General features: G+C 39.7%; 1 protein-coding gene across 1 annotated transcript; it reads right to left on the bottom strand.

Annotated features, from left to right (window-relative positions):
- Positions 1-9,878: 9,878 nt before the first annotated feature.
- On the bottom strand, positions 9,879-11,036 carry LOC146694391 (uncharacterized). Its single transcript, XM_085478872.1, has 2 exons — positions 10,657-11,036; positions 9,879-10,023 (listed from the first exon to the last, which is right to left on the bottom strand). Exons 1-2 carry the CDS (start codon positions 10,923-10,925, stop codon positions 9,957-9,959), a joined length of 336 nt encoding a protein of 111 aa, XP_085334998.1. The 5' UTR covers positions 10,926-11,036; the 3' UTR covers positions 9,879-9,956.
- Between the last annotated feature and the right edge of the window lie 2,397 nt (positions 11,037-13,433).

Genomic DNA, 13,433 nt, shown 5'->3' on the forward strand with positions numbered 1-13,433 from the left:
GGCATGCGGGAGTTTGGAGAGGAAGTTTTGTTTCTTTTTCTTTTCCTTTTTGCCTCTCTGTCAGTGACTTTTGCTCGGTTTCACGAGACCAAGTTTTCTTTTTTGATGGATCGTAGGATCGTTTTTGTGGGGGGAGGGAAGGGGGATTTTAGGGGTTGTTTTTTTCCTTTTTTTTATCATTAATATGCGTGGTTATTGTTTTTGTTGTTTATTTATTTTTAATTTATTTTTTTCATGTTTTTGTCTATATAATGTATCTAAAATTACCCACATTTCTTCCTATGGAAACATCTGTTTGCTTAATTGCAGTAGCGCACTCCGAGAAATGGTTTCCCACACATCATGTTATAATAGAGGGGGAAAAGAAACTATAACAAAAGAGATTGAGCTGATATGACTGACCTTAAAATAATTTCTTTAAATGTTAAAGGGCTGAATAATGTTGTTAAAAGACAAAAACTTCTTTCATTCTTGAAAAAGGAAAAAACACAAATTGCTTTACTTTCAGAAACTCATTTAAATGATTTGGAACACTCAAAACTAAAAAGAAATTGGGTTGGCCAAGTTTTTTACTCATCATATAACACAAAAAGCAGAGGAGTAGCCATCCTTATCCATAGAAAAAGTCATAAAAGATAAGGAAGGACGCTACATTCTTATATCTGGTTTCTTATTTAGAGAATCTGTTTCTATAGGATGTGTTTATGGTCCAAATTCAGAAGATGTCTCTTTTTTTCCCAATCTCTTAACCCATGTTTCAGCCATAGCTTCCCCATATTTGGTGTTGGGAGGTGATTTAATTGTGTTCCTGATCCTAGGGTTGATAAATCTCCACCAGGGAGTGAATTGTCGCCAAGAAGCATTAGATTGAAAGAGTTCTGTTCTGATCTAGAAATTTTTGATTCCTGGCGAGTAGCTCACCCCACAGAGCTTCTCAAGAATAGATTTGCTCCTGTCATCCAGGACGGTGTTGGATAGGATGGAAGAGTGCTCAATAAGGTCTTGTCCATTATCTGATCATTCAGTAGTAAGTATAAATATTCACCCACCTTATTTCGAGCCAAATTCCCGCCGATGGAGGATGAATCCTCATTTATTGAGTAACCCCTTATTTATTGAATATATCACTAAAGAGTGGAATGTTTTTATGGCCACTAATAAAACGGAAGATGTAAGCCCATCTTTATTGTGGGAAACTGCTAAAGCCTATCTTAGGGGTAGTATTATCTCATACACTATAGCGCAGAAAAAGGCGTCAATGAAAGAACAACTCGATTTAGAGCACATAATACAAAAACTAGAAGTGCAGTTTAAAATCTCCAGGTCCAAAACTATACTTAAGAAGTTAGAAGCAGCCCGCTTAGCTTTAAATCAATTACTGACTGAAAGAGCAAAGGCAGCAATTTTCTTTGCTAAGCATAAATTATATGAATCTGGGAATAAACCTGGCCGTCTCTTAGCAAAATAGCAAAAGTAAGTAAGTAAAGTAAACTTTATTTATTAAGCGCTTTTCGCAGACAGGCAATCACAAAGCGCTGTACACAAATATTAAAATATTAAAATAAACAATAAAATCAATAGACATTATATACAATGTAAAAGATCAAATGTAAATAATGTAAAAAAAATAAAATAAAATAAGTAGATCAACAAAAGGCTTGTTTGAACAGAAGAGTTTTTAACTGTTTTTTAAAAGAGGACAAGGCAGGACAGATACAAACTTTATACAATCACTGTTTGATAATAAACATGTTAAGCATTATAAAACAATGGATATTAATCGAATTATGAAGCAGTTTTATATACACTTATACTCATCAGAGTGTAGTAATACAGATGGGAAGATGCGGGAATTTCTAGAGAAGGTGCCTGTTGTATCGTTATCAGAAAGTCACAGAAAAGAGTTAAATAACCCTGTGACAGAGGAGGAAGTGCGCCTTGCTATTAACTCCCTTAAAGGAGGAAAAGCACCAGGGCCTGATGGTTTCTGCCCAGAGTTTTATAAAAAACTAAGTCACCTTCTTGTAGGACCATTGACTGATATGTTTTTAGACTCTTTTAAGAATGAACAATTGCCCCCAACACTCAGACAGGCTAATATTTTGTTAATTCTAAAGAAAAATAAATCTCCAGATAGGTGTGAATCATACAGACCGATCAGTCTCATCAATGTCGATGCTAAATTACTCTCCAAGCTATTAGTAAGGAGGCTTGAGGGCATTCTCCCACTGCTCATAAACCCTGATCAAACAGGCTTTATCCAAAATCGTTTCTCATCTACAAATATTAGACGACTATTAAATATTATACAATACTCGAATCTGACAAATCATAAAGCCTATGTTATATCTTTAGATGCCGAAAAAGCATTTGACAGAATCGAGTGGACATATCTATTTAATGTATTAGAGAGATTTGGCTTAGGCGAGGGTTTTATTGCATGGATTAAAACTATCTACAAATTTCCACTGTTTTACCATTTGCATGGTATAACAGTGGGTGGAACAAATCATAAGATATCATTGTACGCTGACGATATTCTGCTGTTCTTATCAAAACCAGAACAATCAATACCAGCTATTATGTCTACCATACATGAGTTCAGCTCATTCTCTGGTTACAGAATTAATTTTGGGAAATCAGAAGTTATGCCGCTGGGTGATCAGATTAACTCTTTGCCAGATATCTCTAATCCCTTTCAATGGTCCCCCAGCGGCTTTTCATACCTTGGGCTAAACATTCCACCAGTTCTTAAAGATTTATGGAAACTGAATTTATCACCCGTTATAATAAAAATTTAAAAAAAAAACCTGCCGCTTTCTCTTATGGGGCGTGTGAATTTAATCAAAATGAGTATTCTCCGGCGTTTATTATATCCCCTACAAATGCTACCTTTATTGATCACTCAGAGGGTTTCTTGTGATATAGAAAAAGCCTTTTCAAAATTTATCTGGCGTGGCAAGAAACCTAGATTAAGGATTGGAACTCTACAATTGCCTATAGATAGGGGAGGCTTAGGCTTACCAAATTTAATTTTTTATAATTGGGCATGTCATAGCCGTATCTTATGAGAGTGGCTACATGCTTATCTAAATTCTCACTCTCACCTAGACTCTTGGTCCACTTTACCTTATTCCCTTTGGAGCTTAGCTGTCTGTGACAAAAAAAACAATATTAAAAATGGGGATTAAGAATAACCCAATCATTTATAATACAATAAGGGTCTGGGGGGAAATGCGTAAAAGGTTGGGTAGAGAAGATTGCACTTCATTCTTGACTCCTTTACTGAGAAACAAAGATTTTGTTCCAGGAATGTCTTGTAGCATGTTCGATAAGTGGCACAAAAAGGGATTAAGGGTAATTGGCGATTTGTATCAAAACAACACACTGATGAACTTTGAGCAATTGCAGTCAAATTTTAATATTCCTAGAGACCACTTTTTTGGCTTTCTCCAGGTTTGTAACTTCGTTCATTCTAGAATTCCACAGTCTTCAGAAATAGTTATATATGATGATATTGAGACATTTCTTATTAAGCGAAAAGACAGAACTCATTTTATCTCAGCTTTTTACTCTCTCCTATATACTCTTAGTAGCAACACACTGAGCGCTATTTATAAATGGGAGAGAGATCTTAATAATCAATATACCGAAGAGGAGTGGAAAGGAGCCATTAACATGAGTAGTTCCACTTTTACTTGTAACCGCTTGTGAGAAACCCAATAAAAAAATCATACATCGCCTTTATATAGCTCCTAATGTCTTGCATAAGATTGCACCTCATATTTCCCATCTTTGTAGTAAATGTCAAAAAGAAACTGGCACTTTTTTTCATTACTTTTGGGAATGTAAATTAATCAAAAGATTTTGGAGCTTCATATCTCAAGAACTAAGTAATATTTTTAACAACCTGATTCAAAGGGACCCCGGGTACTTTCTTCTTGGCCTACCCTCAAAAGAATTAACATTGAATCACTTGCAGCGCAAATTATGTCACAAACTATTGCTGGTAGCTAGGAAATGTATTCCCATTAATTGGGTTAAGGATAAACCTCCCTCTGTGACGTTGTGGTACAGAGAATTATTTAAAGTTATTCCTCACGAAAGAACTGCTGCTATTTTAGGAGGAAATGAGGGTCTCTTTCTCAATGTTTGGTCCCCTTTGCTTTCTTATTTGCCAAATGATTTGTCCCAACTGTTGAGGGGGGGTGGTTGCGATTAAGATGTTCTCAGTTAAATAGGAAGCAAGTGTAAAGGACAATTCATTCTTGGAGTTTATCTTTTTCTCTTTCTATATCTGTGGGTAATTGAGTGAAAATATGTTTTTTTGTTTGTCTGTGTGGATGTGGGGTTTTTTTGGGGTGTTTTTTTTTTCTTCTTCTCTGTTTGGTTGTGTTGTTTTATGCTATTCTTGATAAACGAATAAAAATTATATATCAGACCTGGAAAAAAAAAAGAAAAAAAAAAGATGGCGCCAGTGTGTACGGCTTGCCGTCTGATTCTGTTTGTACTAGTGTTTTATTTTCACTACTGACCTACTGATCTCCAAAGGCCTGAGCATTTCAAAGGTTACTGTGTCTGATGTGGGCCTGTCTGATCATTACTTTGTTTTCTTTGAAAGTAAAATCTCAGCCCACACAAATATATCAACAACAGTGATCACAAAACGGTGTATAACTGAACACAGTAGTGCAATTTTTAACCAGGTCTTCCCATTAACACCTGACCTGCCCAGAGGGTCAGTCAATGAGCTCGTCAATAGCTTCAATGCTAACATGTTAAATGTAATGGACACTATTGCTCCCATTAAGGTGAAGGTTATCTCTGGAAGGAAAAAGTCTCCATGGAGAAACTCCACACTGGTGAAAAATGAAAAAAGAGAGTGTAGGAAAGCTGAGCGCAGATGGAGAAAAACAAACCTCCAGGTTCATTATGACATTTATAAAGAGAAACTTCACAATTATAATTTACAACTGAGGAATGCAAGGAGGTCCTACTTCTCTGACATCATCACTAAAAACAGCCATAATGCTCGGGTCTTATTTTCTACAGTTGACAGGCTAACAAACCCCCCTGTGTCAGTGGCAGCTGAACTTCATTCGACCATGGCCTGCAATGACTTTGCCAAATTCTTCACTGAAAAAATCCAAAAAATTAGACAAGCAATTGGTACATCAACAGCAGATCCAGGATATGTACTGTGTCCACCAAAAAACTGTTTAAACACCATGAAACAGTTTCAACCTATTAACAGCAAAGACCTGGAGGACATCTTAGGTCAACTGAACTCCTCCTCCTGCTGTTTAGATGTCCTGCCAACAAGTTTTTTCAAAAAGGTCTCAAAGACTCTAGAGTCAGACCTGTTACAGATCGTCAACTTTTCTTTATTATCAGGTGTGTTTCCAGAATCACTAAAAACTGCTGTAATCAAACCTATACTGAAAAAGGACAATCTTGACAAGACACAAATGAACAACTACAGGCCGATCTCAAATCTCCCATTTTTAAGTAAGATCATTGAAAAAGCAGTTTCTCAACAGCTCAGTTACTTCTTAAAACAGAATAATTGCTACGATGCCTTCCAGTCAGGTTTTAGACAGAATCACAGCACTGAAACCGCTCTGACCAAAGTGTTCAATGACATATGTCTGAATACAGACAGTGGAAAAATGTCAGTCTTAGTTTTACTGGATCTCAGTGCAGCATTTGATACAGTTGACCACAACATATTACTCAAACGACTGGAGAACTGGACAGGTCTTTCAGGAACTGTACTAAACTGGTTCAAAACATACGTAGAAAACAGGAAATACTTTGTATCAATAGGTAACTTCACATCCGAGCAGACAAGTATCACATGTGGAGTTCCCCAAGGTTCCATCTTGGGACCCCTTCTGTTTAACATCTACATGCTCCCACTGGCACAGATTATAAACAACAACAAAATAAACTATCACAGCTATGCAGATGACACACAAATATATATCACAATGTCACCAGGAGACCGAGGCCCTGTACAGGCTCTTGGTAAATGCATTGAGGAAATCAATGACTGGTTGTGCCACAATTTTCTCCAGCTAAACAAAAACAAAACTGAGGTAATAGTCTTTGGCGCCAAAGAAAAACGATTACAGGTCACCAGAGAACTTCAATCTATACATCTAAAAACCACAAACCAGGCGAGAAATTTGGGTGTAGTGATGGATGCAGACCTAAACTTAGAAAAACACATTAAGACAATAACAAAGTCAGCTTACTATCACCTCAAGAATATATCAAGGATAAAAGATCTGATGTCTCAACAGGACCTGGAAAAACTAGTCCATGCATTCATCTTTAGTAGGCTTGATTACTGTAACAGCATCTTTACAGGTCTACCTAAAAAATCAGTCAGACAACTACAGCTCATTCAGAACTCTGCTGCTCGAGTCCTCACTAAGACCAAAAAAGTGGACCACATCAGTCCAGCTCTGAGGTCCTTACACTGGCTGCCTGTCCGTCAGAGGATAGACTTTAAAGTTCTGATGCTGGCCTATAAAGCTCTGAATGGTTTAGGACCAAAATACATCAATGACCTCCTGACCCAGTATGAACCATCCAGATCCCTCAGGTCATCTGGATCCGGTCTTTTATCAGTTCCCAGAGTCAGAACCAGACACGGAGAAGCTGCATTCAGCTTTTATGCTCCTTATATCTGGAACAAACTCCCAGAAAGCCTCAGATCAGCTGAAACACTCAGTTTATTTAAATCCAGGTTGAAGACTCACCTGTTCTCAGCTGCATTTGAATAAAGCACCAAATCCACACTTTAAGCTTAAATTTCAAAACTTACATTTAACTACTGATTTTATCTACTGTTCTGATTTCATCTGTTTTGATTTTATATACTGTTGTTTGTTTGTTTGTTAATTAGTTAGTTTATTTGCTTGTTTTATTCAATTTTAAATCATGCTTTTTATTTGTTCTTGTTTCTAATGTCTCTGTAAAGCACTTTGAATCACCTTGTTGTTGAATTGTGCTATACAAATAAACTTGCCTTGCCTAAATACTAGTGTACGTGTAATTGTTAAATAACTATGATACTGAAGAGGATAGATTATAGCAATTAACCGATCAAATGCCATAATTGTTAAAGACAACATCTCCATTGTTGCTCCCACCTGGTAAACATACATTTGAATTATACACTCCACATATGATATGGTATTAACACCAGCAAGCAGAACCCTGATCATTGTTGGAGTGGCACTAGAGGTATAAAGTAGGTCAACAACAGCAAGATTGCAAATCAGAAGATACATTGGTTTGTGTAACTGCTTGTCAGAAACAATGAAGATGATATTGACCAAACTTGCAAAAACAGCTAGTAAATAGATTATCAGCATAACCACACCAACTGCTACAGGCCTTTTGACTGTGTCAAAACCACCTATAATAAAATGTGTTAGTTTGATTGAAGCATTCTGTGAAGACATATTAAAGAAATATTAAATTACAAAACGTTTCAAGATGTAGCTGAAGATATGCTGAAAAAATGCTGAAAATGTTAACCGTGTTTAACAGTTGTAAAAAAAAAAAAAAGAAACTGGTATAACCCTTCTAATGTCACGGCGAGTGAGATGAGCAGTGTGGAAAATAAAGGAGGATCCAAACGCAGGCACTTGTACAGGTGTGAGGGTGGTTTATTAAACACAAAAAGGAAATGGACAAACGGCGAACGGAGCAATGACTAAACTAAACTGGGAACAAACTAACTACAGAACACGAACCTGGACATGAATGAGAGCGGGCGGAACCAGATGATGGTTGACTGCAGGGAAACACACAGATGAAGCAGGGTGGAAACACAGACGGTCCAGCAACTACAAACACAGAAGACACGCCTTAAATACACTCAGAGAATCACAGGGAGATTACACACAGGTGGGAGACACAGCTGGGAGTCATTACCGAGACGCGAAGTAAAACTGAACACACTCACATGAGACGCAGACCTTCACAATAAAACAGGAACAAGAAACCATCACAGTAAGACGCAGACTCGACATTGAGAGACAGACAGAAAATGACACATGGAACTAGACATATACTAAGCAGACCCAACCGAAGAACAAATCCTAAACACAAACAGAAACATGAAACTCTAATAATAAACATCATAATCATCATCATTAACACAACAAGAGAACAAGAAAGCAATCCCTGATGCAAAAGTTAACCAAAACATAATAACATCAAAATACTGGGTGGAAACTGACCCAGAACCGTGACATCTAAACCCAAACAGGTTTGGGTTAACTACACAACAGTGCTTTCTCATTTTAAGTCTCACAACAACAGGAAGTTTTAACTTGGCAGCTCCCTTATCCAATCACACTGGATGTCATCAATGATATGTTATCAATTCTGTGATAACATATCACCAGAGACTGCAGATTACATGATGTATGATGTCACCCCCACCCTCCAAAACCAATGATAGATGAGGATAGATTGGAAATCATCAATTTTAAATTCCACTAATTCTATTTCCATACTTCAGCACAAAATGCCACAGGGCTTTATCAGTACCAGTGAAGCCCAATTTACCTCTGATGCTTCAAATGCTTGAACACCTATATAAAAAAAGAACCCCAACAATAACCCAATTAAAAAAGGAAATAAAAACAAACAACCATTTAGTGAATTCCAACATTATATTATAATTTGAACAGACTTTATGAAGAAAAGAACAATTTTTGGAGCATTTTTTAAGCACAAAATTCATATTGATAAAAAAACATATGCAGGCCTTTTTACTGAGGAGAAGCAGCCTATTATGCGTAAATTCAGCAGATAAATGCATCGGTATAGAACTCTTCTACTCTGAGCATGTTCATATTTACTAACACACTTTCATACAGCACTTAAAGACTTTTTGACAATTGTAAATAAACTGGTCTATCTCTTGAAGTGGTTCTGAGCCACAATTTAACATTTGAACTGGTATTTGTGTAAAAATGCATAAATGTGTTGTGGATGTGTAACATGGTAGACTAATGTGCCTGTGTTAATTCAGCTCCATATTATTGTGTGAAGTTGCACTGGGTTGGGAGTGGTTTTGTGTGTGTGTGTGTGTGTGTGTCACATTTTTGGTGAGCCAATGGCTGGAATGGGGTTGGACTAATTAGAGGCAGGTGTACTTGATTGCACTGATACACTGGTCTACTTATAGCCCACACTACAAACACTGCTGTGTCGTTTTGTCTCTCTGTGCAGGTATGTAATGTGATGAAATCAGATATGTTTGGGATGGATGGATTTTGTGCTATGAATTCTATATTGAAAGTGTCGTTTTGTCTCTCTGTGCAGGCTAGGGCCTATTATATGCCACAGCCTAAAGGTAGCAGAGTTGCAGAGGCTGGAGTGACCACTGGCTATATGCTTGCAGGGTGGTGGGTCTCCAAGGACAACTTCTAACCCTGTTACAGGCAACACGTGGAGTGCAACTGGCCATGTGGCATAGCTGGCTCTGGCCTTGGGATTGTGTGTTTTTTTTATATAATTCATAAATGGGACACTGGACTGTTTTATCTTTTATCTCTTGATATATTTTTTTGTCAAATTATCTTTTAGAATTTTATTGACTGTCATCTTTTTGCCCACGACAGAGACGGTTGGCCGTCAGACCTACAATCTTTCTTTGGGTGTGTTACAGATGCATCGCATAATATTTTATTTTTTTAGAAATAATGTTAGTATTTTTAATTTAAGTAAATAAAAAGTTCATTTCATTTAAAATGTATATAAAATATACCAAGAAATTGTCACGGTTTGGCATGGCAGACCATGGAGGTTGTAGGGAAGGAGGACTCAGGCGCGGTGCTCTGTGTGCGAACAGTGCGTTTATTTACAGTGTGTGGTACAAAACAACAATAAGTCCCCATGTTTTCCCCAGACTCCCGTGTCGTGTCCTCCTAGTGCTCTCTGCTCCCGTGTCTGTACTCCCGGTGCTCGCTGCTCTTCAGGCCTTCCACGCTCCTCCTGCGGGAAACAATAGCGGCAGCTGTCAGGACACTAAACAATGGCAGGCATGCACTTAACGACGAAACCTAAACTGGGTGACTAACGTAGAGTCTCAAGCAATGATCCCGCACCGGTGGGAGCTCCAAGACTCTTAAGTAGCTCTCCCGACGAGGCCTGATCAGCAGCAGGTGTGTGGCTTCGGGTGTGGCCAGTCCCCTAGCAGGGCCACACCCACCAGGCCTGACGGCGCCTATAAACGAGTGCTCCGACACACAGCCACCCAAACACATGTACAAGCATAGAGAAGAAGGGGGAGCAACACCAAAAATGCATAATAATATAACAGGTTCATGACTGCCCAGGGGTCCTGGGTCGCCCAGTCCCAGGACCCTGACAGTACCCCCCCCCCCCCCCCCAAGGGTCGGCTCCTGACGACCCTAAAACATAAACACAAACCAAAAAGTACAGTACAACCAACCCAGGGCGGGCGGCGGGCCAGAACCGAAACAAGCAAAAACCACAAAAGAACAACCCCCCAAGGTCACAGTCCCAAAGTCCGACTGCGCATCCCGCAGCGGAGCAAAAAAGAAAAATGCCACAAAACAGTCTCAGGCGGCCCATCATTACAACAAAAGAGTTCAGGAGGCCTACCTCGAGTCCAATGGCGGTAACGTTGCAGCTCCGGCGGACGGCCATGGGTCCGGCATCAGCAGCGAAACGGTTCTGGGGGCCTGCCACTGATCCAGTGGCGGCGCTGCTGCTCCTCCGGCGGCGGGCCCCGGGTCCAGTGGCGGCGGCGACGCTGCTGCTCCGATGGCCTGCCACAGGTCCGGTGGCGGCGGCGCTGCTCCTCCGGCGGCTTGCCCCGGGTCCGACGGCAACAGCGCGGCTCCGGTGAGCAATATCGAGGAGTGGCACATGGCCTATGAAGCGCCGGTCGCTGACGTGGACGCGCTAGACGTGGGCGGCGTGGAGGGCGCGCTAGACGTGGGGGTCCTTCTGACTCGATGACCTCCAGTTCTGGCTGAGCGGGTCCCTTCAAAAGTTCACAGTAAATTGAGTCAGTCTTGATAGTCACTGAGAGCAAAAAGAGAAAAATAAACTGTGCAATCATTAGATTATGCCTCTTTAACAAATAGGCAAGGCAAGGCAAGTTTATTTGTATAGCACAATTCAACAACAATGTGATTCAAATAGCACAAAGGACAACAAAATGGTTCTCATACAGAATATTTTCTGGGGTGTAAATCTCCTGGTGGCAATCCTGGTCTCCTCATCTTGTTCTTCACAACACAAACAAATGATTGATTTTTACTTCAGATGTGTAATGATGTGAGCCCAACTTTATCGTGCCAAAATCTTGACATATCTATATATCCCATACAGAAATAAAAGACAAAAGTATTGTGTCACCAAACACAATAGTTACTTTTCAAGTAATTAATTACTTTTAGAATATTGTAACTCAGTTATTAACTCAGTTACTTTTTTGAAGAAGTAACTTGTAACTATAATTAATAGGGGTGCAACGATACAAAAAATTCTCGGTATGGTTCGGTTCGATACTTTGGTGTCACGGTTTGATATTTTTTCGATACAAAAAAATGTTCATGCCTTTTTAGTTTGTCATTTATTAAAATTATAAATATAGATTTTAACTCAAAAATAAATTTTTTTAAATTTAATGTTGCTGAAACAACAAAATAATAGTGATAAAAATAAATCAATCTGATCGAGAAATCACTCATCTTTGGAAAAGAGAGTTTATTACAGAGAAACGGCTCTTTCCAAAATAAAAACTATACTATACGCTTCTTCTGGGCTATATTCTCAGCAGCATATTAAACATATCAGGTCCCCATAAGGAGACTCATGTGCTAACGGCTGTCTAAATGACTCGGGTGAAGGGTGTAGCATGCGTGGTTGTTGTTTTTGTCTGCTTCCATTTATCTTTGCACTAGGATGATGTCGGCGTAAATGTGCAGTCATATTCGTTGTGTTCACACTAGTGCTGTCAGCGTTAATCTCGTTAAAATGACGTTAACGCCATAACGCGACAAATCTCCGTTAACAAGTTACCACGGATCGCCCCCATGCGTTGGGCTGGACGGCATCAACACCTTAACAAGCTAACTGCGCTAACGCATTGGTTCCCATCAATTGAGCATTGCGTGGCACATCCGACACACTGTTTTACTTTTGTCCATGACGCGCTTACCATCAGGGTCATGCTTCACATGAAAACCAAGATAGTTCCAAACGCCAGATCTGAATGAGGTTGGGGGAGGTTCCATTTCGGGTAGCATTGAGGCAGTTGCCATGTTGCAACGAGCTTAGCTTCTATATTCTGTATTTTGCAGACAGAGTTACAGGACTCTCTCCCAGACCACAGACTCATGGTACAAGTCAGATCTTTATATAAAATAATAAAGAAATTTAAAAAAAAAGAAAGAAAGAAAGAAAGTTTTGTTTTCAAAATTGGAGTTCAAGTTATTTTTACTTCCAGTAGTGTTAACATACTACACAGGTCATGAACAAGATTTTTTTAACTTTTCATTGTAAGTGGGCTAAAACAGTTAATTAAAAGTAGTCTAACATAAATGTAAATGCTGTAATTTGATTATTTTAATAAACCATGTAACTTGGATGGATTCGATGCTGGCGTGACCACAGTGCACAAGTCTGCTGTTGCTCACAGTGGTCCAAGGGATTGCTCAGGGAGTTTGTGCGTTCGCTCAGACACATGAGACTCGTATGTTCGAATGCTGTTCATAGATTTCAGTTCAGCATTCAACACTATAATCCCCTAACAGCTCACTCAAAAACTGGTCCAGCTGGGGCTCAACACCTCACTGTGCAACTGGCTGTTGGATTTCCTCACCGGAAGACCTCAAGCAGTACGGGTCGGCAGTAATACATCCAGCACCATCATTTTAAACACGGGGGCCCCGCAGGGATGTGTGCTGAGCCCCCTCCTCTTCACTCTGCTGACCCATGACTGCACTCCATCATATAGCTCCAACCTCTTCATCAAGTTTGCGGACGACACAACGGTGGTGGGTCTCATTAGCAACAGGGATGAGACCGACTACAGAAGTGAGGTGAGACGCCTGGCCACGTGGTGTGTTGACAACAATCTCTCTCTGAATGTGGAGAAGACGAAGGAGATTGTTGTGGACTTCAGGAGAATGCACACCCAACATGCTCCTCTGACCATTGACGGAGCGTCTGTGGAGAGAGTGAGCAGCACCAAGTTCTTGGGTGTGCACATCACAGAGGATCTCTCCTGGACGTACAACACCACAGCACTGGCCAAGAAATCACAGCAGCGTCTCTTCTTTCTCCGCAAACTAAGAAGAGCAGGAGCACCAGCCCCCATCATGTACACTTTCTACAGAGGCACCATCGAGAGCATCCTGTCGAGCTGC

This window comes from Copadichromis virginalis, linkage group LG14 (assembly GCF_057382275.1).
Source record: "Copadichromis virginalis isolate Kocher_CV1m ecotype Utaka linkage group LG14, C_Virginalis_male_GT1.1, whole genome shotgun sequence".
Lineage (NCBI taxonomy): Eukaryota > Metazoa > Chordata > Actinopteri > Cichliformes > Cichlidae > Copadichromis > Copadichromis virginalis.

Bases quoted from the DNA above. Each gene is read 5' to 3' on its own strand.
- LOC146694391 (XM_085478872.1), bottom strand. From the start codon at position 10,925: ATGTGCCACTCCTCGATATTGCTCACCGGAGCCGCGCTGTTGCCGTCG. The intron at 10,024-10,656 runs GTAGGCCTCCTG...TGTTTCCCGCAG, and splicing joins TTACCGCCATTGGACTCGAG to GAGGAGCGTGGAAGGCCTGA.